This window comes from Osmerus eperlanus, chromosome 14 (assembly GCF_963692335.1).
Source record: "Osmerus eperlanus chromosome 14, fOsmEpe2.1, whole genome shotgun sequence".
NCBI classification, from domain to species: Eukaryota; Metazoa; Chordata; class Actinopteri; order Osmeriformes; family Osmeridae; genus Osmerus; species Osmerus eperlanus.
In genome coordinates, this window is record NC_085031.1 from 8,118,944 (window position 1) to 8,142,917 (window position 23,974).

Below are 23,974 nucleotides of genomic sequence, written 5' to 3' on the forward strand. Positions count from 1 at the left end.
GCTGGCTGGTTGGATGAACACCTGACGTTGCTGTTACTAAGCTTTATGGGAGACATATCGGGGGGGGGGGGGGGGGGGGGGGGAGAGATGCGGGTTTGACCTGCTGACTGTAGCTACCTCCACCATCCAGAGGGTGTCCCTCTCTGAGCTGATGAACTCCGGGGTCAGCAGCTCCTCGTAGGGCTCCTCGTGGTACGGGTCATCCATGTAGCCGAGCTCCGACTCCTCCTCTGCCGCGTAGGGGTGCGTCTCCGCCTGTTCCGGCCAGTTTGAACCTCCTGGGTCCTGCCTGTACAAGGGAGGGATGGGGTTGGGCGATGGAGAGTCTAGTGGAACAGATAGAGAGGGAAATATATAATTCAGTAGGTTACATAAATACAAGAAAAAAGTATTATCCTTTGGGTTGTTATAATAAGATTCCATATTATATTATAATATATATATATATATATATATATATATATATATGGGAAAATGTGTCCAAACTTTTGACTGGTACTGTATATATATAATATTCCATAAGCGCTCTAAAAGGCATCTTCAATAAAGAGGTTCCATTGAAAGCACAAAGAGGAGACTAGGATTGGAAGTGAATGGTTCAGTGAACCAGACTGGAGACCAGCTCAGCAGCGCTGCAGACCTGCTCTCCTGAAAGAGGTCCTCTGTCCCAGGCCTGACGTGGGGTGGCGCTGGCGCCGGGCTGGGGGAGGCCTGTTCCTAGTCAGGTGGACATCCAGGAAGTTCTCTCGCTCCACCAAGTCTAGGCCTGCCAGCAGACTGCAGAAGGAACACCACGGTCATGCTCACCCGCAAGGCCGCTTGAGGGCATCATAAGTCCTTACACACAACTCCTAATGCACATACAAGATGTTTTGTGATGCCTGCTTAAAATACAGTAGAACAACATAGCTACAGTGCTCATAGAATTATAATTGCTGAGTGCTGGAATAAACATGTTTGATGCATAATTCTTTTGCCAGTGGTGGATTCTTTCCAATGTGAATTGATGTGCCAAGGGGTGCATGAAGGGTTTGTGACCATTCGTTACACGGCGGAAAGATTTGCTACGTCCATAACTTATTTGGCGTGGTGTATTGTAGTGTGTATAAGTGAATAAAGTTATACACACTACAATACACTACACTTGGACAAAGCTTCCACATAACAAGCTTCCATTATTATTATTATTGTTATTATTATTATTATAACGACTTCTGCAAAAGCCTGTAATGAACTTCCTGTCAAAGCCCATGTTCTTGGTGACTTTAAGCCTCCTCCTGACCTCTCGCTGGGTTCACTGCTGGGCCCCTCAGGACACTGCACAGTCTCTGGTCCATCGGGGGAGGGGGTGTCAGTGGGGGCTCCCGGGGGTGGGCCTTCATCTGTCAGCTGCTCCTCCACCAGGGGGTGCTCCAGCATCCAACTGGCCAACACCTCGATGGTGCGGGAGTCCACCTCGCCCGAGACCCCTGCAATCACAGACGTTTGGTTCAGGAAGTCAGACTGTTCAAATGGAAGGATGAGTTACATTGGTCCATGGGTTAAGGGTTTGGAGATTTGTGGATAAACTGAGTTTATAATGATGCTGTCTCATCAAGCTGGGAAGTCAGAGAGTGAGGATTTGATCTAACATGGCTAGTAGATTAGGTCAAAGGGTTTCCTTTTTTTTTGTTGTGCTTGCACGTTTTAAAAACGCTTTGAAAATCTGAATAGTGATATGATCCAGTTACCTAAATGTCCGCTCAACAAAACATTCCTCCTGAGAGGGAGGTAACACAATTCTTCTGTAGCCAGATTGTCTTCCGAAAAAAACCTCATTAATTGACTGACCGTGCCATTGAGACACTAATGGAACACGGGGATGACCAGGGGGGATACATAAAACGGAAACGCATTGAAATAATCAGCCCTCGATAGCCCATACACACAGCAGACAGAAGACATCACACACAGCAATACCTGCTGCCTCCATGGCCCTGTAGATGTGCCTCATTGAGAAGCCCATTTCTAGCAAGCGCACTGGGACAAACATTTGAGGTCGTTCTAGAGATTGGGGAAGAAAAAAAGAAGAAGCAAAGTATAGAAAAACAATAGAAAGAAAGACAAAAAGTCAATGTCTTATAAGATGCTGAAGTTGCAGGCATGAGTGTCATATGATATTTCAGCCAGGCTTTCACAGTGTGCTGCTCATTTGGTCAATGGAAACGTGAAAAGATGTTCAGTGCTTGGTTTCTTGAGTTAAGTGGCCAGGATAGTTAAGTGGCCTAAGGGCAAGGATAATCCACCCGGTGGGGCACTATCTTTTTTTACAGCCTAACCAAACCAAATGTTCCATTAGGAACGTTAAAAACATCCTGTCTTCAAACACCAAAGTGGAGTGGTGGTCCATGTTGCCTTTCAAGTGTTTGAGTGCACAGGCCATCACGTTAATGTAACAAACCCATTCCGCCATTCCACAGAACAAGCATTACTGTACCACATGCTTCTTTAGGAAGGTGTCTGGCAAACGAAAATGAAGCTCGGTCTTAGACAGCTGAACATCTCAGACCATGCAGAACAGACAGATGGTACCCAGAGCGATATTATAGTAAATAAACATATGCCTGACATATAGTGCTATCTGTAATAACTACACTGTTCAGAAAAATAAGATTTGACAAATTGGATAATATACTGTGTGTGTTTATACAGTATGCTGTATGTATAATATACAGTGTAGCCTATTTATTTCAATGAATCAAAAGCTGTAGTTGTAATATGCCTCCTGAATGAGGTCACCGCTAGATGTACTGACCCAGCACCGTAGGCCTGTGGCGCTGAGCTGTAAAAGACATCACTGGTTGATCTTACCCACGCCGCTCCTGGCCTGCGTGCTACTGTGGCCCGGCTCCAGGAAGCTGGTCTGCTGCTCTGTGAAGGCCTCACAGGAGGCCGAGCTGGCCAGGCTGAAGCCTGGGTGCAGCATAGGGGGGCTATGGACCAGGCCGGCCAGCGTGGGGAACCGTGCTAGCACCATCCGCCTATGGGGGGGAGGGGGGGAGCCGACACAACACAACAGGGTGGTAGAGCTTGGTAGTAAGGCACAACACTCATGCATAAAGAGAGCTGAAATACAGAAGGTCTGGATCCAGTGTGGGCAGGAAAAAAAGCAAGGTTGTGGAACCCTGAGGGATGTGAGGAAGACACATCTTCCAAGAAAGCCTTTTTTTCCCCTCGCTTGTTAACGGAATATTTGCACCGTTCGTCGGTGAGTAGCCCTTGCAAGGTTTCCAGCGCCACGCTCCAATTGTTCTCAATCGGAGCTCTCCTGGGTGTGGCGCTGTAGTGTTACCACGAGCTGTCTATGTGCTCAACTTTGGGACGGGGGTGGAGCTGGTAGTAGGTTAGCCAGGTCAGCTGACATCAGACAGGCAGAGCCGCGCAACCACAGCCTCGGGGGGGTTAGAGTGCACGGTTCCTCTCGCACGCGCACGCGCACACGCACACAAACACACTCACCCATCCCCTGGGTCTCTGTCGAGCTGATGCTGCCACTGTTGGCGGCCCCAGATCTGCAGCAACAACAACCCAGGCCAGTCAGTGACCACTAAGCTACCCTCTGAGCGCGGATGGGTTTGGCGTCACTGAACGGCGTTAAAAAAAAAAGACAAAAAAAAAAAATTCCCTTCCCCCTTCCACGTTCCCAAAGATGCCAATCTCTGACCCCCGAGGAGTACTCACTGCAGGAGGTTGATGGGAAGGAAGGGGTTAAAGTTGTCCAGGCTGTCGGCCTGCAGCGCCGTGAGCAGGGAGGCGGCCAGGTCGTTGGTGGAGGAGGAGGCCGAGGCGCCGTTGGACTGGCCGAAGACGGCCGTGCCCTCGGAGCCCGTGCTGTAGAGGGACACGGAGCTGGAGGACTTGGACACGGGCTGGGAGGAGGAGCGGGGGCCCGACTCTGGAGGAACACAAGCACACATGCACATCCACATCAGGGCCAAAACGAGAAATCCATCACCAAAGACATCAAACATTCCTCCCAGGATGCTAGTTCAATTCCAAAAGGCACGTCATGGTGTTGTCTGTAGTACAGTATGTAACCTCCAAACCAGCGAGATACATCAACCAACCCCGCACATTCCAACACCTTGCAGACACATATATTACCTTTCCGGTCTTTGCTTCCTTTGTCTTGTGACCTGTTCAGCGCTCCCTTGTAGATCATGATCTGAGCTCTCTCCAGATCTGCCAGCGACACGCTCTGCCTGATAGGGCAAGGCCGGACGGCCCACTTCACCATGCTGCGCACCACAAACTGCAGGACGGACTTCAGCTCGGCGCCGTCCTCCTTGGCCTTGTCGGGGCTTCTGGGCCCGGCGGACGCCGGGTCGTGCTGAGCCACCAGGAGCTGGTCGGTGAACCTGCCGCAGCTGAGGATGGCGGCCAGGGACTTCAGGGCCCCCAGGAGGAGGTAGGACACCCGGACAGCTCTCAGCTCCAGGGAGAAGACGTCCGGCTTGGCCAGCTGGACGGCCTGGGGAGGCGGGGGGGCGCAGGCGAGGATCTCCTGCTCATCACCCGGTTCACTGGTGGCTTTGGGGGAGGGAGGGGGAGGGGGAGAGGAAGGGTCCGTCTTGTCCCTCTCCGCCCTCTGCTCGCACCCCTCCTCGGCCGCCCCCCCCCCTCCTCCTCCTCCTCCGTCGGCGGACATCACGCGGGCCATGTCCTCGTCCAGGCGCCGTTCCAGCTCGCCGCGGGGGACGCTCTCATCCTCGGAGTAGCTCCTCCCCCCGGGGGGGCGAGGAGGAGGAGGAGGAGGGGGGCGACCCTGGCTCCCATCCCGCTCCTCCAGCAGGCCGGTCAGGAGGATCAGGTCCAGCAGGACGGAGGGCTTGAGCTCCATGAGTCTGGTGACGTCACACTGGGGCGCGCCACAGGGCTCCAGGGAAGAGAGCGGCGTGTCGCTGGGTGACCAAGAATTGAGGAAGCTTGGGTTAGTGACGGGGCGGCACATGCAACACGGAGAGACGGGTGGAAGGTGGATGAGAGGGTGGAGAGGGGCGGACGAAGTGAGAAAGGAGGAAAAAAAGGAATATGGGGGGGGGGGGGGGGGGGGGAAGAAAGCAGGGAAATGAAAGATCAGAAGGATGCTCGAGGCAAAAAGGAAAAAAATGATCAAGACAGAAATCAACAGGACAAGAGACAAGCAAATTGGAATTAAACCGAAACAACGTGAAGATCTAAATGGAGGTTTCGCACAACCATCGTGTGCGTGTGCGTGTGTGTGCAATACCTGACAGAGAGATCAGCGTCCTCCCACTGGAGCTTAGCCAGGGGGCTTCCCTCCTTCAGCACCCCCAGCAGGGTGGCTCGACGGCCGCTGGGTTTGTGCAGGCACACCCCCCCCGCCCGGAGCCCGCTGTCCACCCCTCCGATCACGGCCAGCGCCGGCCACACCTCCACGCACAGGGCGCCCAGCTGCTCCTCAGACAGGCTGGAGGGACCCACCACCACCTCTGACCCTCCATCTTCCCCAAGGGCCTGCTCCCTCTCCCTGTCCTCTGCGCCGTGAGAACAAACGACACAGTTAGCCTTCATCCTCGCTTCGGTTCATTCTGGCAATATACTGTAGACTGGGGGGGCGGGGTTTAACACATGGGTGTTTGGCAGACCTTGCGTGGCGCTGGCCAGGCGGGCGTCCCTCATCAGTGGGCCAATGAGCTCCAGACGGGCCTGCATGTGCTGGTTGAGGTGGGGCGTCCAGGGGGCGCAGGGGTGCAGCCTGCGGAGCAGCTGGACGGTGGCCTCCAGGAGCACGGTGGCCCTGGGGCTGCACAGGGGCTCCCCAGGGAGCAGGTCGCTGGGCATGCCTCGCATCTGCAGGTCTCGCAGGGCCACCTGGGGGACACAAAAATCATTTGGTTATTTTCATTGGCGTAAATGTCAATACCGATATATATATATATATATCTATCTTTTGAGAACCGACTGAAGCTGATAATCTCAGCCTCCAGTGCCTACTTTCTCTCCAGGGTTACTGCTGTAGAACAGGACACAGGGGTACAGCTCTGTCGCATCCACACCCTCAAAGGCCAGCTTGGGCTCCTATCAGAGACACCACGCATTAGCGGGCAGCAGTACAAGAAGAAACATGACATAGCCTGTCCCCCCCAGCACATCCCATAACCCATAGCCCTCGTCTGGTCTAGCCTCGTCTGTGTGCTCCAGACCTTGTTGTTCTTGGCAAAGGAGATGGTCCTGGCCTCCATGTCCAGGATACAGGTGATGGTGTCTCCCTGGGTGAAGGAGGGCAGGGCCCGGCCCAGCTCCCCACCGTGGTACAGGCTGCCGCTGTACGCCCGGTACAGCCACATGTCTGTGGTGGTGCGGTGGTTGTAGTCTCGGATAGGCCAGCGCGACACACCGATGCAAGTGCCCTCGTTGCCCTTGTTCTCCTTGGTGATGTAGAACTGGGGGAAGAGGGGGGACCACATGGTCAGGAGGCCCAGTCATGACTCGGCAGGTTTTTTAAACAGTAAATTGAATTACTGGAATGATTTGTGTTCTACCTTCCAGAGGAAGCAGCCTGAAGTGATGGCGGTGGTGGCCAGGCCGTAACCTTTCCCTCCCGAGCCGTGGGAGAGGATGTTCCCACTCTCCAGGGAACAGCATATCAGCTTGTAGGGGTCCAAGGAGAAATCTCCAATAGGGATACATTCATCGTCGCTGACGGCCTCCTGGAACGCAACAATACTGTGACACCAACCTTTAACATCTCCGCCCCCCCCAATAATGGTGATATTGTTATAGTGACCAGCCTGATACCTTGATATGGCTCTCAGATGTCTTTTCTTGATTCTTCTTTGTGGCTAACGACTCCTCCCACATATAGGCAGATAGCAGCCCAAACAGTTGATCAACAATCTTCAACAAAAAAAAAAAAAAGAGAGAGAGAGAGAGAGGGAGGGAGGGAGAAACATAAGTTAGTGAGAGTCTACATCCATGTACAGGTGCTATACACTAGTGTTGTTTTAGTTTTTACCTGCTGAATCTGTGCCGAGTCAGAACACCCAGGTAACAGGCCTTCCAATATGTGGAATGCAAGTAGTTTGGTTCGGAGATTCTGTGGCGAACCTAACGGAAACATCAACCTTGGTTAAGGAATACTTCTTCGAATCATTCGAACCAAGCAGTTCAGCTGAGCATGAGGTCTCACCCAAAGTGCACTTGTGGGAGATAATACTCATTAGTGGATCGATCCACTTGACGAAGGCGGAGATCCTCTTGGTCACGCGCAGCGACAAGATACGCCGCAGAAACACCAGGAAGTCAGCGAGCTGAGACTCAATGATGCGACTGCTCCTTGCCACCTCAGTCCCTGCACGATGGACAACAAGTCCCTTGTCACCAAACCACACGCAGAACACAACATCTCCACACATTCACTTCTTGAACCTTGGTAACAATGTCAACATGTTCCTTTTACCTTTAGCCCGGGGCCTTCTGGCCCCGCTGTCCACCTCTGCCTCCTGGCCCGCGCCCGTCTCTGAGTCCTGCTGCAGCTGGACAGAGTGCAGGAGACTCTGCAGATGGTCGCACATCACGTCCATCAGAGACTGGGACACGTCCACAGGCAGCGCCTCTTCACAGGAGCTGAGCGCACACACACAACGCACGCAGGGGCACACGGAAAAGAGATTTCACTTTGACTCCACGTATCCAGCGGAACGACTCGAGTTGTCACCGGAATCGGGACTCCCTTCCAGTCAGGCTCACCTGGCGGCCATAGCCAGTATCTGGAGCAGGCGAGCGCACGCCAGCTTCACCGCGCCGCTCAGCAGCAGGTGGCCCGAAACAGAGGCGGCCAGCCAGCGCTGGTTCATCAGCACGCACGTGTTGTTGGTCAGAGCGGACAGGATCTCCAGGATGCCGCAGTTGATGACCACCACCAGGTCCACGGGCTGGTAGTTCAGGTTCAAAACAAACACCGTCGCCAGCAGCAGGTGCTGGGAGGACCCTGGGGAGAGAGGCGGAGAGAGGTGATAGAGAGCCATGGCTCTACATCCTAATGGCTCCGATCCCAACGGCACAGGAAGTGACTGAGGGTACCTGTGTGGCTACATGTTAGCAGACAAACCTGTCTGTTGCTTGTCCAGGAGGACCTTCTGTCTGAGGACGCGCACCACCTGCTGGTAGAGGGTGTGCGCCGCCGCCTGCAGCTCCCTCTGGGCCGCCATGGAGGCTGAGCGGGTGCCGGACTGCGGACGCAGGCAACATCCATCACTGACTTGCACCGCATTGTGACATCACATTCACAACACATTTTGCTCGACCAATGAACGGACCAGATCGTCCATCTAATGGTCGTCGGCATGACCAGGGGGGGGCTTACAGTGTAGTGCTGCATCTTGTCATTGGCTCCGAGCAGACAGCGGGTGATGGGCGAGGCCAGGCCGAAGCAGCCAGAGAGGAACTGCAGCTGCACCGACTGCAGCAGGCCAGGGAAGCCAGGGGGCGCCGTCGAGCCGCTGCTCTTCTCCTCCATCTCCGCCAGGAAGGAGGAGATCTGGCACATGGCCTCCAGACGCATCTGAGGACAACAGGGCCAGAAGAAGACCAAAGCAGGGTGAGGCCAACTAGAAGAAACATCCGGAAGCCATGAGTAGTGGTGTGTGTGTGTGTGTGCCTGTCAGTGTACCTCAGCCCTCTGTTGCTGCTGAGCCATGGCGAGGGTGATGGCACTGGGGTTGGCCTGGCAGCCCTCCTCCCTTTCCAGCAGGCCATCGCACAGGAAGTGGAAGACCTGGCTAAGGACCGGCGAGCCGCCCGAGGCCCCCTGACACGTGGTGGAGGTGGTGGGGCTGATGCACTGGCGCAGGCGCTCCCAGGCGTCCTTCATGATGCCCAGGGAGCACAGAGGCAGACCTGGGGGTGCAGGGTGGTGGAGAAGGTTTGGGGGGAAAGTTGTTGAGGTCTTTCTGCTGTGAAGGCAATCCATTGGCAAACTTGTTTTTTTTCGCTCAATTTTCGCTTGCGTATGTGCTTGGTTTGTGCGAATAGTGGGTGTACAGGTGGGCCTAGCACGTTTAGTCACGTGACGTGTCCCGTTGAAAACGCTGCCCTCTGAATGTCGCCGGTGGATCACGGCGTTCAAGCTGCCCAGTCAGAAGCAAGGGGGGGATGTTAACCATGTTCACACTTACCCATTTTATTCTTGGAAGACGCCGTAGAGTTTCTGGACTGGTCTGTTGTCTACATGAGAGAGGAAAAGCAGGGTCACATGGATATGAAAATAATCCTTTTGGAATATATTCCCATTTCACGTACACAGATGATTACATCGGCTGACCTGTTTTCTACTTTCCGTGGTGAAGCGGAGTTCTGAGGACTTTGAACTGAGCACAGCCTCAGTGGAGGACGAGGATTCCCTGAGGAAGATGGTGGAGATGAGGATAAGAAACACAAACTAAACACAACAAACCTCCTTTACTCTCACACACACACACAAGCTATAATCGTGGCTAGACATGATTTGTTTGACGAGCTCATAATAATCATGGTGGCACTTTAGAGGACAGTAGTCACATGGACGTATTGTCATTCTTCGAAAACGTTCACATAAATCCTGCGCACACAAACCTGGATCCTGCGTTCTCGACCGTCCCACTGTCCGCCTCTTGAGGCTCCTGCCACGCGGGGCGCACTCCCAGGAGCAGGAAGACGCAGCGGGAGACCACCAGCTGGCAGGACGTGGGGAACGACAGGCCCTCCTCGGCCCCCGCCCGCCTGTCCCACGCCCTGCTGACAGGCTCCCTCTCTGGGCTGCCGGGGCTCTCGGCGCTGCTGGGGAGAGTGGAGGTCCCTGACGACTCGTAGACCGTCTCGTTCTGCTGCAGCTGCATGGCCTCCCGCGTGGCCAGGAAACACTGCAGGACCTCTGGGAGATGCAGAGGGGAAGGCAAGGGGCAAGGGGTGGAGAGGTACCACATGGTGAGTCTGGGGTGGAGAGGTACCACACGGTGAGTCTGGGGTGGAGAGGTACCACACGGTGAGTCTGGGGTGGAGAGGTACCACATGGTGAGTCTGGGGTGGAGAGGTACCACATGGTGAGTCTGGGGTGGAGAGGTACCACATGGTGAGTCTGGGGTGGAGAGGTACCACATGGTGAGTCTGGGGTGGAGAGGTACCACATGGTGAGTCTGGGGTGGAGAGGTACCACATGGTGAGTCTGGGGTGGAGAGGTACCACATGGTGAGTCTGGGGTGGAGAGGTACCACATGGTGAGTCTGGGGTGGAGAGGTACCACATGGTGAGTCTGGGGTGGAGAGGTACCACATGGTGAGTCTGGGGTGGAGAGGTACCACATGGTGAGTCTGGGGTGGAGAGGTACCACATGGTGAGTCTGGGGTGGAGAGGTACCACATGGTGAGTCTGGGGTGGAGAGGTACCACATGGTGAGTCTGGGGTGGAGAGGTACCACATGGTGAGTCTGGGGTGGAGAGGTACCACACGGTGAGTCTGGGGTGGAGAGGTACCACACGGTGAGTCTGGGGTGGAGAGGTACCACACGGTGAGTCTGGGGTGGAGAGGTACCACACGGTGAGTCTGGGGTGGAGAGGTACCACACGGTGAGTCTGGGGTGGAGAGGTACCACATGGTGAGTCTGGGGTGGAGAGGTACCACATGGTGAGTCTGGGGTGGAGAGGTACCACACGGTGAGTCTGGGGTGGAGAGGTACCACACGGTGAGTCTGGGGTGGAGAGGTACCACACGGTGAGTCTGGGGTGGAGAGGTACCACACGGTGAGTCTGGGGTGGAGAGGTACCACATGGTGAGTCTGGGGTGGAGAGGTACCACACGGTGAGTCTGGGGTGGAGAGGTACCACACGGTGAGTCTGGGGTGGAGAGGTACCACACGGTGAGTCTGGGGTGGAGAGGTACCACATGGTGAGTCTGGGGTGGAGAGGTACCACACGGTGAGTCTGGGGTGGAGAGGTACCACACGGTGAGTCTGGGGTGGAGAGGTACCACACGGTGAGTCTGGGGTGGAGAGGTACCACACGGTGAGTCTGGGGTGGAGAGGTACCACACGGTGAGTCTGGGGTGGAGAGGTACCACACGGTGAGTCTGGGGTGGAGAGGTACCACATGGTGAGTCTGGGGTGGAGAGGTACCACATGGTGAGTCTGGGGTGGAGAGGTACCACATGGTGAGTCTGGGGTGGAGAGGTACCACATGGTGAGTCTGGGGTGGAGAGGTACCACACGGTGAGTCTGGGGTGGAGAGGTACCACATGGTGAGTCTGGGGTGGAGAGGTACCACATGGTGAGTCTGGGGTGGAGAGGTACCACACGGTGAGTCTGGGGTGGAGAGGTACCACATGGTGAGTCTGGGGTGGAGAGGTACCACACGGTGAGTCTGGGGTGGAGAGGTACCACACGGTGAGTCTGGGGTGGAGAGGTACCACACGGTGAGTCTGGGGTGGAGAGGTACCACACGGTGAGTCTGGGGTGGAGAGGTACCACACGGTGAGTCTGGGGTGGAGAGGTACCACATGGTGAGTCTGGGGTGGAGAGGTACCACACGGTGAGTCTGGGGTGGAGAGGTACCACACGGTGAGTCTGGGGTGGAGAGGTACCACACGGTGAGTCTGGGGTGGAGAGGTACCACACGGTGAGTCTGGGGTGGAGAGGTACCACATGGTGAGTCTGGGGTGGAGAGGTACCACATGGTGAGTCTGGGGTGGAGAGGTACCACACGGTGAGTCTGGGGTGGAGAGGTACCACATGGTGAGTCTGGGGTGGAGAGGTACCACATGGTGAGTCTGGGGTGGAGAGGTACCACACGGTGAGTCTGGGGTGGAGAGGTACCACATGGTGAGTCTGGGGTGGAGAGGTACCACACGGTGAGTCTGGGGTGGAGAGGTACCACACGGTGAGTCTGGGGTGGAGAGGTACCACACGGTGAGTCTGGGGTGGAGAGGTACCACACGGTGAGTCTGGGGTGGAGAGGTACCACACGGTGAGTCTGGGGTGGAGAGGTACCACACGGTGAGTCTGGGGTGGAGAGGTACCACACGGTGAGTCTGGGGTGGAGAGGTACCACACGGTGAGTCTGGGGTGGAGAGGTACCACATGGTGAGTCTGGGGTGGAGAGGTACCACATGGTGAGTCTGGGGTGGAGAGGTACCACACGGTGAGTCTGGGGTGGAGAGGTACCACACGGTGAGTCTGGGGTGGAGAGGTACCACACGGTGAGTCTGGGGTGGAGAGGTACCACATGGTGAGTCTGGGGTGGAGAGGTACCACATGGTGAGTCTGGGGTGGAGAGGTACCACACGGTGAGTCTGGGGTGGAGAGGTACCACATGGTGAGTCTGGGGTGGAGAGGTACCACACGGTGAGTCTGGGGTGGAGAGGTACCACACGGTGAGTCTGGGGTGGAGAGGTACCACACGGTGAGTCTGGGGTGGAGAGGTACCACATGGTGAGTCTGGGGTGGAGAGGTACCACACGGTGAGTCTGGGGTGGAGAGGTACCACACGGTGAGTCTGGGGTGGAGAGGTACCACACGGTGAGTCTGGGGTGGAGAGGTACCACACGGTGAGTCTGGGGTGGAGAGGTACCACACGGTGAGTCTGGGGTGGAGAGGTACCACACGGTGAGTCTGGGGTGGAGAGGTACCACACGGTGAGTCTGGGGTGGAGAGGTACCACACGGTGAGTCTGGGGTGGAGAGGTACCACACGGTGAGTCTGGGGTGGAGAGGTACCACACGGTGAGTCTGGGGTGGAGAGGTACCACACGGTGAGTCTGGGGTGGAGAGGTACCACATGGTGAGTCTGGGGTGGAGAGGTACCACACGGTGAGTCTGGGGTGGAGAGGTACCACACGGTGAGTCTGGGGTGGAGAGGTACCACACGGTGAGTCTGGGGTGGAGAGGTACCACACGGTGAGTCTGGGGTGGAGAGGTACCACACGGTGAGTCTGGGGTGGAGAGGTACCACATGGTGAGTCTGGGGTGGAGAGGTACCACATGGTGAGTCTGGGGAAGTGACCCGCACACTTTATGTGTGAAGTATGAGGCCACGCAAGTAGAGGACTGGTTTTCAAAAGTACGTCTTTCCTCTGCTTTTGTCAATACCCCGTGGAACCCCCTGCACCCACAGAACCCGTCAGTTCTCCACCCTTTTCAGAAAACGGCGGCGAGCCTCACGACTCTTACCACACACGGGACGCGAAGCAGAGGAAGAGACAGTCAATGTTTACCCGGCAGGTACATACTGCTGATGCTGGGCGTGTCCTCCTCCGGCCCCTCCTCCTGGTTGTGTTCGGCTGCGGGGGCAGAATGTCCCCCTCGGCCGCAGAGCTCGGGGTCTTTTCCTGCCTGCTCCCCGGAGGTGCCCGCCTCCTGCCCGTCCTCGTCGGGACTCTGGGAGCCCTGCGAGCTCTGGAGGGGAAAGAGACACACACCAGGAACATCAGAGGAGGCCCCGGGACTTGGTTTAGATGTCCCTGACACCTACCACAGTCTAAGAGGTGCATTTCTTTGTGTGTTCCTGATTCTTTTCATTTAGGAGCGCATGTACTCCTCGGGGAAAAAGTTAGGGTAGAGCCCTGATTGGGATGCAGTCAATACAGGGTTTCTACTTCCTAAACCTGAACTTTCACCCCTCTGCCAAGGTCAGAAGTGACAGGGGGCACGGTTAAGTTCGTGGGTACCTGTTTGGTTGCGGCCTGAGTGCTGGCGGACGTCACCGGCAAATCTTTGAGGGCCAGCAGCGTGTTCCTGATCTTATACACCATCTCATAGATCTCTATCAGCATCTCACACGGTTCATACCTGCCAAGGAGAACAGGGATGGAGGTGATGAACACCATGACACAGTGAACATATCCAGGGGGAAAAGGCCAGAGGAGATGTATCTCCAAGCCGACAAGCTGTGCGAAGCTAACGTCTGAACAGCAGGAATCCTTCTGAGGCCCCGCAGTAGCAGTGACTCACTTGTCCTGCCAGTAGGCTTCGTCCTGAAGGCCTGTGTGTTTGAGGAGGGCGGCCAGGCTGCAGCGGCACGTGGTCTCCAGCAGGGGGTCGCCTGTCAGGCCGCTCTCCCAGTCTGGCAAAACAACAGAAGTGATCGAACACAACCTACATACGGTACGGTCTGCTAAACGGATTAAGAATGATTCCTGCTATATGTATGTTTTCAATGATTCAGGATGGTTCGACACTCTTCCTGTATATGATCAAGGGGGCCTTTAAGGATCGCCATTACAGAACGGGCATCCGTTTGTTATTACTGGCAGAGGTGTGTGTGTGTGTGGGGGTACCGTGTTGGATAATAATTGTGTACCCCTGCTGGCGGAGTAGTCCTTCATCTTCCTCCATAGGCTGCAGGCAGGCTCCCGTGAGGAGCCCAGAGCCAGCTCCATCAGCTGGCTGTTCTCTTGGTTCAGAAACAGGTCTGTCAGCTTGGCGTCAGAGCAGCCCAGTAACACAGCCTCGGATAGCCAGGCTGTGCTGGAGTCTGCAGGGCACACACACACACACACACACACACACACACACACAGAGCATGGCAGCATGAGCATGCTGTGGATCTCTGATGGACACAGGCTCATCAGTGAGTTAGTAGTATAATTTGGGCCATGTCATGAGTACTGCCCTGTGTATGTAATAGGCAAGCATATTGTTTGAGCACTTTAAGAGGGTTTTTTCTTGGCCTAATATGATCATGTTATTCTGTATTGTGCCTCTCAGTGCCTCTGTAACAGAACAATTCCCCTCTAATGTACTGTACTGGCCAGATATCCAGATGCCAGATGAACTAACTAGGTTACCTGCTATACGTCAGACTGATGTCTGGTCAGCGTGTGGTCATACCTAGCTGTTCAAAGTCCATCTCCAGACCATTGGTCAGGAGGGGGTTACAAAGCCAGAACTCGGAGATCCTCTCCTGTACCGACGGAGGCGGACCCTGCAGCATCCCACCCAGGCAACGACCAATCGCCAGCGCCACAGATCGCTCCAAGTCCAGAAGCCACACCCACCCGTCATCTTTAGTTCCAGCATCAGGCCCCGCGCCCACTGATTTATCTGACACAACTTCCAAAGTAATATCAATATCAATCAATAGTCATCCAAGATCCAATGGAGATACAATAACAGCAATCGATAAACAATTTTCAGCAATCAATATTTCAATTAATAACAAATGAATATGAACCAATATGTCCGAAAATCTATAGGGCTCAAATAAACACAAAAAAACATTGATTAATACTCAATTATCGTTATTCATATCAATAGGGACATATCATTAACTCCTCGATGTATGCAGGGGTAGAAGAGCAAAGAGAAGCCGTCCCAGCCAGCTGACCTGAGGCTGCTCCTTCCAGTTCCAGCTCCTTGTCCTCCAGCAGGCCCGTGTCAGGGAGCAGACAGTTGAAGTGGTTGAGGTTCTCCAGCAGGGTGAGCAGGTGGCAGAGCAGCGGACGCACCACGCCCAGGGGCAGCAGCAGCAGGGAGTACATGACCTGGCACAGCAGGCTGCCCGCTACCGAACTGAACAGCACCACTGTGGGGGGAGGGGGGGAGACGAGGAACATAATCGGCGTCATCCTCATGATCATGATTCCCCATCATCATTGTGGTGCTGGTTGCTGGGGCCCGGGGGCTGAAGGCTCCAGGTCTTACTGTGCAGCTTGGTGATGACGTGCTTGTCGAGGCAGCTCTCCTCCAGCAGGACGGACGACCTGTGGAACGTCTCCGTGGCATAGGGCAACAGCAGACACAGGTGCTTGTGGAGCAACGTCACGCTGCTGTCGTCCTACAGGCACACACACACACACACAGTAGTGACTACAAAAATAGTTGATATACCAACTGTAGTGACTACATGATGTGTTGTGTTGAGCAGAGAAGAGGTTGTCAGAGTGAACGTTGTGTACCTCTGCGTGGGGGTAGATGTAGCAGTGAGCCAGCAGGTGTTTGTGCAGGGCTGACAGCAGGTGGTGGAAATGAGAGGGAGGAACACTCTGCTTCTGGGTCTGGCTGGACTGCTGCTTATCACTGTTCTTCTCCAGCTCGCCGAACGCCCGCTCCTACACACACACACACACACACACACACACTTTTGTCACGGCCCTTCCTAAGTGAACAATTATAATATTTGTAACTTGATGAACTCTACGATGAAGTGCACAAAAAGGCGCACGCACAAACACACAGACACGCACACAGACACGCTCTTCCTTTCAGCTTTACCGTGTAGAAGCCGATGCTGAGCAGCAGGGTCTTGAGCAGCACCTCCGCCAGGTGGAGGTGGTCCTGGACCTCCGTGGCGCTGGAGGAGGAGGGAGGGCGCTCGGGGTGGTCCGGGCTGGGGGCTGCGGGTGGCCCCTGAGCAGTCAGCTCCCCGGGACAGCTGTACCCCAGGAGGGAGGCCACATGGGACTGCTCCTGGAGGCTGTTCAGCACCATGTCCAGCTGTAGACGCTGGACGGAGAACACGGAGCTCAAACTCTTTCTCTCTGGAAAGCAACGAGTCAAATGCGTCTGAAGTAGTAGAGGGCCAAGCTATGGTGTGTACCTGTCCTCTGGAGAGACTCTCCCAGCTCTCGGGGCCCTGGGGCAGGAGGGAGTGCAGCAGCTCCGTCCTCTCCCTGAGGGGGGGCAGCAACAGGGACGCGCCGATGGACAGAGTGTTCATGACCGCCTTCAGCAAGCGCACACACACACACACACACACACACACACACACAAAAGAGAACACAATCACGTTGAATCACATGGATAAAGTCAACACTAGCTTCCATTTTTGGGTGGCCAATACTGATGGAAATAACACATAACAGATTCTCTGTCTTAACAGATATAACTATTTCTAGGGGAACCACTGACTGGGCTGCGACTGGATAGGTAGTTTACCTGTTGTATAGAGTCTGGCACATTGGAGTCTATGAGCCTGAAAAGAAGGTTCCGGAGGGGCCTCCCCTGAGCCCCCAGGACCGACGCCCCCGTCCCCCCCGCATGGGCCAGGGACAGGTGGATGGACAGCAGCTTCATACACAGCAGGACAAACTGGTGGTGTTCCCTGGGGAGACAACACAGAGACAGAGTGACAGGAAGTGAGTGAGTGTGCTTGTGTCTCTTTAAGAGGACAGCAGTGTCCTTTGTGTCAGGCCGTATGCCCTCCAACTCTCCACCGTCGGGCTCAAGAAGGGTGCCAGATTTTCTCTCAGTGACAGGAAGAGGGAAGGTTGAGAGGGTTAGAGTGAGAGAGGGACAGAGAATAAGCACGAGAGAGAGAGAGAGAGAGAGAGAGAGAGAGAGAGCAGATCCTCTACCTCTTAGAGGGAAAGGGGGCAGGGGGTGTCTCGTCCCCGATGCCGTCGCAGTAGCGCTCCAGGAAGCTGCGGAGGTAGGTGAAGGTGCTCTCCTCCAGGTCCACACAGAAGGGCCTGTGCCACGCCACCAGCTGCCTGCACAACAGGAACACAGAGGAAGTCCTGGCTATTAATAAGCACATACGAAACCTGTTTTTTAAGACACATAGCCATAATGACCTCCATTGTTATCAGGAAGACAAAAGGCAGCTATCAGTTCCGAAAGTGCATACAGGCTTAGAGACTGCCGTTGTTCTGTACCTGTCTGTCGGCACTGCAGTCCAGGCCAGACTGTGGGAGGTGCCTGCCGTGATTTGCTGGATGGACACTCCCTCTAGACCAATCACCTTCTTGGGCTTGGTGACAGGCGTGGAGGTGTGGCCCTGCCCACACTGGCCCATGGCGTTGTTGCCCCAGGCATAAACCTCGTTCTCTGGAGTGGAAAATCACAGCACGGTTGCAACAGATGGTGCTAGTACTGCTCCGAATATGTGTTTTTTTTTGTTTTGTTTTTTCGTCTCACCATGCGACAGGGCAAGACAGTGGCTGTCTCCACAAGAGATGTCGATGATCTTGGTGACACTTAGCTCCTCGATGAACCTTGGCCGTAGAGAGATCGTCTCGGAGGAGCCACAGCCCAGACACGAGCCACAGCCCCACGCAAACACCTGGGACAGCGGAGACAAACACTGGGTCAAACTCTGTGTGCGTGTGCGAGTGTGTGTGTGTGTGTGTGTGTGCGTTCACGTGCATGCACACTGTACCTGTCCAGCAGAGGTCAGAGCCAGCGAAGACTGGCTCCCGGCACACACTTTTCTAATGATGAATCCATGCAGCGCTTCCACCACCTTGGGCCGATAAACACGGCTGGTATCTCCGTGCCCTAGTTTACCTTAGAGGAGGGGGGGGGACACACTCACATGAGTAACGTCTTACTGGGGGCGGGGCCGGGGGGCGTTTGAAATGACAAATAGGAAACCTTGTAGTTGTGTCTGGTTCATCGGAGCTTTTCTGTAGTCCTACCGTTGTCTCCTCCTCCAAAGGACCAGACGATGCGTCCGTCCTGCGCCACGGCAACCGTGTGGGAGCTCCCGCAGGCCGCCTGGCCCACGCCGCTGATGTCCTTGACCAGCGTCGGCACGTTCCGGCTGTGGCTGTCGCTGTGGCCTGGACACAACATCACACGCGAGTCACTTCCCCAACGACGGACGTGCTGCCGTTTGAGAGCTCGCTCGGTGTTTTTTCCGTAGGCTGAGCTGAGAAATCATGTGATCCACAGACGGACTTACCCAGCCTGCCAAAGTCCCCTTCTCCCCACGTGTAGAGTTCTCCATCATTTGTTACCGCGGCACTGTGTCTGTAGCCAGCAGACACACACACCACCACCTGACACACACACACACACACACAAATGGAGAACAAAGTTCAGAGGCCCTCTCTCTGGTCACACTTACCCATGCACAATAAGATCATGTTCAGTTTCCCACTACACAGCTGTCCCACCCCTGCAAGTCTCACCTTGCCCAGCAGGGGTCCCTGTATTATCTTGGGGTATTTCTGCGTGGCGCTGTTCCCGTGGCCCAGCTTGCCGTAGTCGCCGTCCCCCCAGCTGAACACCTCCCCCTCCCCCGTCACAGCCAGGGTGTGGCCGTCGGAGCCCTTGGATGAGGACACCTTCCTCATGCTGCGCGGGGGCTCCAGCACCAGCTTCTTGGGCATGGACTGGTTGTTGGAGTCGCCCAGGCCTAGGCGGCCGTAGCTGCCCTTCCCGCAGGCCTTCACCGAGCCGTCAGCCGACACGGAGAACGTGCAGTACTGGCCTGCTTCGATCTGCAGGGAGGAGGAGGAGGAAGTGGAGGTAACTGATACGCTGATCCAATTAGGCCTGAAACAGGCATTCGAAACAGGAAATGATGTGTTGGCAGATCCTAAAGGGTTTAGAGACGCATGTTATCAGCCTGGTGAGTAGTGCGTCCATGCCCTCAAAACAGAAGTAAACATGTTCTCTACTTTGGTTTTAATGGTGTGTGATTCTGAGCTTAATGTTCACTGCGATATCCCAGAGTCAAAGACCATATACCCTCTCATTTCAACCATTGCTTCATAGCACCTTGAGATGTCAAGCTAAATGCTAATTCACTGCTAATGAGGTGTCATGCGTGTCAACCTGGCGAACACCTTGCCGCCAAACAAGCCATCGACAGCATCCAGCAGCCCTGTGCGGGGCGCTGAGGGCTCGTACCATCTGGGCATCGCTGAAGCCCTGCGCCAGCTTGGGGTGCAGGATCTTCTCCAGCGTGCCCTCGGCCAGCTGGTGGCTGCTGTTGCTGCCCCACACGTACACCATGACCGCGTCGCTGTCCGTGCCGGGCGCGGCCGTGCCCGCGCTGCAGGAGCACAGGCAGCTGGAGGCCAGGTTGCAGATCTGCGGGGGGGGGGGGGGGAGCGATGGAGATGTGGGAGTCACGCGGCTGGGGAGTGAACCTGACCGTGCCAGTCACGGTGTCCTGACTGTCCATATAACACCCCGGGCATTCTGGGTTAGGTACGAACGGCTGGATACGAGGCAACAACATCACCGTTAGTATTATCAAAATCTGACAAACCTCTTCAAACAGGCAGAGGGCCACGTGGGAGAGACTGCAGAGGCCGTCCGCATCCTTCTTCAGCACCTGAGTGTTGAGCGAGTCACCCCGGAAGCCCTGAGGGAACCAGCAGAGGTGGGAAAAGAGTTCAGACAGAGACACACTTCCCTACAAAGCCCCACCACATCCACCAACTCTTTCTACGGAGCCAGCCAGTGGAGGACAGCTGGCTCACCGATACACTATGGATTCTTTATATGGATTGTTAATGAAGAGTGCAGTGGGCCTATGTGCATAACACAATACAGACTACTGTGGTCCACTTGAAACGTCTTTGGCAGAGTCCTTTATCACACATACAGCCTCCTGTAGAAGCCTGCTCCTGGAACCTTTCCTATTGATTAAGGAATGGATAAATCAACTGGACTCAGAGAGGCTATGGAGGCAGAAATGGGTTTCAGCAGGCTTTTAGCCCGCGGCAGCAGGCCAGGACACCCAGCGAGGTGGACTCCAAAATCTCCTTTTACAGGGGACATATATCAAACGGAGGGTATTTAAAAGCGTGTCGTTAATGCTGCGTGCAGGCAGGCTGCTAAGCCGGCTAGGAGTGTGCTGAACGTGTCAATGTGACAGAGGGCAGGGAGTCAGTCAAGAGGCTTCATCCCTCCTTCCTGTGGGGCCTCGGTGGGAACGCCAACGCTCCGCTCAGACCACTTGAAATCAATACTCTGTCTGTCTGGGGCAGCTGGCGGGGCGTCTTCGGCCGCGCGCGTCAGCTTTGTTCCAGATGCCGGGTCTGAGGGGAGAGCGTGAGCGGAGAGGAAGGACGCCACGTACCGAGTACTGCCTCATCTGGAGGAGGGTCTGATGGATGAGGTCGTAGCCCACTCCCGCTTCCCACTTGGACTGCGGAGACCCTGAGGACGAGGAGGACGGGGAGGAGGAGGACGTGGCCAGGGCCACCTCCACCCACTCCAGCAGGAAGCGCAGAGACCCCCTCTGCACCGCCAGGCCCAGCAGCAGCTCCAGAGCCAGCCTGCGTCCCGCCTGGTCGGCCCCGCCGCTGCCACAGCTCACCGAGGTCTTCTTCAGGAAGTCCGCCACCTGCACCAAGCAGTCCAGCCCGACGGCTGGGATCTTGTTCTCGTTGGCCAGGGAGAGCGGCGGCAGCGAGGCCAGGACGGAGGAGGCGGTGGCCAGCACGTCGTTGCACAGCGCCGCCCCGGGCTCCTGCTGGGCGTAGCGCCAGTTCTGCTGCAGCAGGGCGAACAGGAGGCTGAGCCCCGTCCGCACGCCCATCTCTATCAAAACATCCGTGCCCGACTTGGGCCGGGACGCCCCCCCGGGTAGCCAGGGCTCGGACACGGGCTCCAGGGCGGCGCTCTCGGCGCTGGCCGTGGCCTGCGGAGGCGGCGGGGACCTGAAGCGGTCGTGGTACTTGCTGTGGAGGGCGTCGTAGATCCTCTGGAGAACCACCAGCCTCTGGTGCAGGCCCAGGGCGTAGGGGGTCTGGGCCAGCATCCTCACGGCCAGGCAGCGCTGGCTGTGGAGCAGGGCGCCCAGGTACTCCTCCCTCTCCTCCTCGGCGTTGGACTCGTACTGGAAATCAGGCAGGCGAGGCCCGACGAGGTCCTGGACGGGCTCGGACAGGCCCACCACCTCCTTGTTGTGGAGCAGCTTGGCGTAGAGGCCGGCGGCGCCTTGCCGCGTGGAGGTCTGGATGCTGTCCTCCGCAGCCCAGGAGCTGTTCAGGTGCTCCTGCCACTTCAACATGACATGGGTCTGGGACGGCACCATGTCTGAGCATTATCTAGTCTACTCTCCGGAGCACAGCTGGCAGGGGGAGACAGGAGAGAAAACACGGGTTGATATGCGACTGTTACGATGCATGACATCTAGGAGGCATGAGCTGATTGGCTTAGGCTATCATCGATATTGGATGTGAAGGCCTGTGGTTTAGCTCCATTTTTCTGCTGAAAATCTAAGCAGGGCAGCCAGTGGCAGCCAGTCGATCACAACTTGATCAAGTCCTAGGTAGTATCAAGCCCTAGTCTAGCCCAGCCCAGAATGCAATCCAGACGTCCCTGTCCCAGTGGGTGAGGATGGGTTAGGGCACTGTCACCAGCAGGGTGTTGTGATGTTTAACTCTAATCTAGCACAGTAAGAGTTGATGTGATTAGACATAATTACATGACCTCATGCTTCTGTCATATTAAACAAATGGCTCTTCTGAACCCGATGTGTCTAGCCTGCCACAACCTGTCTGCATCAAAAATACTCCCATACTTTGAAAGACAGTCATAACAATTTTGCTCAATTATATGGGGATGTGTATTGATATAGTTGTTGTGGTCAATGACACAGCAGAGACTAGTAGTGATAGTAAGGTAATTTGAGCTGCCTGTGATTTGATTTATAAATACATAATGTTTCAGCCTTCCACCACCACCAGTCTTTCAGCTGGGCGGGCACATGAGCATATGACATACTATCCTTCTCCCCTCTTTTTTAACCCACAGTCTGCATTCAGATGTCTTGCCTGACATTTTCAAACTACTTCTGTTCCAGATTGGAACATAACATGTGCAGAAGTGAGGGTGTGGGGCAAACGGGGCACGACTCAACTTTCAAAGTTCACACAAGCCTACACAAACAACAACAACAACATCCTCAGAGTTCCAGGGAAGGACTTTTTCAAGCACGCAACTAAGGCATGTCAACTGGAAACATGAAGGAATGTTGTCAATGAGTTTCACTTCTCTAGATAATAAAATAATATTGTTAATATAGGATATTACACTCAACAAGCTCATACTGACAGTTGTTGGCCATTTTTTTCCTGTTCAAAACAAACATCAAAACAACAGGCCTATCCTCTATCAGTCTGCATTCTCTGCATACATTTGAAACTTAAGCTAATAACTAAATGCACAGACGGCACAAACAATCAGTCTCATTGCCGGCCTTCATAACACAGCACTTCAACTTGGCCTAATGGCTCTACTTATAAACATTAAGCTAACTTTGCATGTGGGGTGGGGGGGGGGCAATTAGGCTAGGCTTCCATACTGCATGTGAGACATGTAGTCTTGAAGCCCTCTAATAAGAGCCCCATCAACACTAACGCAAGGCAGGGTGATTGCATGCTCTAGCCCAATGTAGTCCAGCCTGGTCCTAAGCTATATGGTTTCCAGAAGACAAAAATAACAGGAAGCTACTTCAAGACTTCAATGTTACAGTACAAGAGAGTCAGTAAGGACAAGAATAACTCACTCATATGAAAAGCACTCAGTCAACTGCTTTATCGACAACTTTTTTCATGACCACAACTACTACAAACCTAGAGTTTGACCCATACACTTTGTGAATCCGTATCATGTAAACAAATGCAGACCTGTCACTATCTTGATTATTTACAATATGCTAGCGCAACTTAGGTTAAATTACACCTTACTAAAAATAGGCTAGCCACATGGCATACGAAATAAAGATTCACTGTAAGAGACTATTAGACCACATTGCATTAAGATAAAGCCAATTGCCTTCAACTTGCTTAACTTTGGATGCAAACTGGCTACATGATTTTAGGCTGATATTATCAATAAACAGCTTATCCTTCTCAGAAAGGTTCCAAAAGAGATATGATTATAAGACATGCACACTAATGTCAATCAACCTTTTACATAGATATGCATCACCCCATCACTCTTACCAGGACGTATCTGGTTCTAAGGTACTGTTAATCAAGTGGTGAAATTGACAATGACAAACTAAAGACAATTGTGACAACTGGGGTTTGAGGAAAGTTGATCATCACATTTCAAATACAAGGTCACCTCCATACCAAAACTCTCACAGTACAGATTGCATATGCTTCAAGGACGTCTACCAGTGCCAATCATAATAGATTGAATACTGCAGCTTACGGTGGCTGTACTACGAGACAGGTACTACTGTAGCCTACAAGAACCAACACTTGCTGACCGAATCAGTCACATTTATGCAATCATACAGTCACCTGGATATCTA

The 23,974-nt window shown here is 54.6% G+C and overlaps 1 protein-coding gene across 1 annotated transcript in view; it reads right to left on the reverse strand.

Annotated features, from left to right (window-relative positions):
- The window catches only part of LOC134034307 (probable E3 ubiquitin-protein ligase HERC1), a 38,326-nt gene that overhangs the window by 13,542 nt on the left and 810 nt on the right, over positions 1–23,974 (reverse strand). Inside the window, exons 2-45 of the mRNA XM_062478773.1 lie at positions 20,783–21,778; positions 19,967–20,062; positions 19,603–19,785; positions 18,879–19,190; positions 18,650–18,746; positions 18,384–18,527; positions 18,125–18,252; positions 17,884–18,028; positions 17,622–17,793; positions 17,322–17,456; positions 16,903–17,068; positions 16,565–16,690; positions 16,240–16,470; positions 15,924–16,076; positions 15,670–15,802; positions 15,353–15,550; positions 14,857–15,078; positions 14,327–14,500; positions 13,978–14,089; positions 13,695–13,815; positions 13,242–13,422; positions 9,616–9,913; positions 9,326–9,404; positions 9,180–9,228; positions 8,675–8,901; positions 8,369–8,566; positions 8,114–8,234; positions 7,753–7,993; positions 7,463–7,629; positions 7,193–7,354; positions 7,019–7,110; positions 6,802–6,900; positions 6,546–6,713; positions 6,207–6,446; positions 5,998–6,081; positions 5,649–5,874; positions 5,270–5,537; positions 4,144–4,940; positions 3,721–3,934; positions 2,851–3,020; positions 1,960–2,043; positions 1,283–1,469; positions 641–777; positions 118–326 (exon numbers count right to left, since the gene is read on the reverse strand). Coding sequence (XP_062334757.1) covers positions 118–326; positions 641–777; positions 1,283–1,469; positions 1,960–2,043; positions 2,851–3,020; positions 3,721–3,934; positions 4,144–4,940; positions 5,270–5,537; positions 5,649–5,874; positions 5,998–6,081; positions 6,207–6,446; positions 6,546–6,713; positions 6,802–6,900; positions 7,019–7,110; positions 7,193–7,354; positions 7,463–7,629; positions 7,753–7,993; positions 8,114–8,234; positions 8,369–8,566; positions 8,675–8,901; positions 9,180–9,228; positions 9,326–9,404; positions 9,616–9,913; positions 13,242–13,422; positions 13,695–13,815; positions 13,978–14,089; positions 14,327–14,500; positions 14,857–15,078; positions 15,353–15,550; positions 15,670–15,802; positions 15,924–16,076; positions 16,240–16,470; positions 16,565–16,690; positions 16,903–17,068; positions 17,322–17,456; positions 17,622–17,793; positions 17,884–18,028; positions 18,125–18,252; positions 18,384–18,527; positions 18,650–18,746; positions 18,879–19,190; positions 19,603–19,785; positions 19,967–20,062; positions 20,783–21,742 — 8,706 coding nt within the window. The 5' untranslated portion in view covers positions 21,743–21,778. The remainder of the gene's footprint in view (positions 1–117; positions 327–640; positions 778–1,282; positions 1,470–1,959; positions 2,044–2,850; positions 3,021–3,720; positions 3,935–4,143; positions 4,941–5,269; positions 5,538–5,648; positions 5,875–5,997; positions 6,082–6,206; positions 6,447–6,545; positions 6,714–6,801; positions 6,901–7,018; positions 7,111–7,192; positions 7,355–7,462; positions 7,630–7,752; positions 7,994–8,113; positions 8,235–8,368; positions 8,567–8,674; positions 8,902–9,179; positions 9,229–9,325; positions 9,405–9,615; positions 9,914–13,241; positions 13,423–13,694; positions 13,816–13,977; positions 14,090–14,326; positions 14,501–14,856; positions 15,079–15,352; positions 15,551–15,669; positions 15,803–15,923; positions 16,077–16,239; positions 16,471–16,564; positions 16,691–16,902; positions 17,069–17,321; positions 17,457–17,621; positions 17,794–17,883; positions 18,029–18,124; positions 18,253–18,383; positions 18,528–18,649; positions 18,747–18,878; positions 19,191–19,602; positions 19,786–19,966; positions 20,063–20,782; positions 21,779–23,974) is intronic.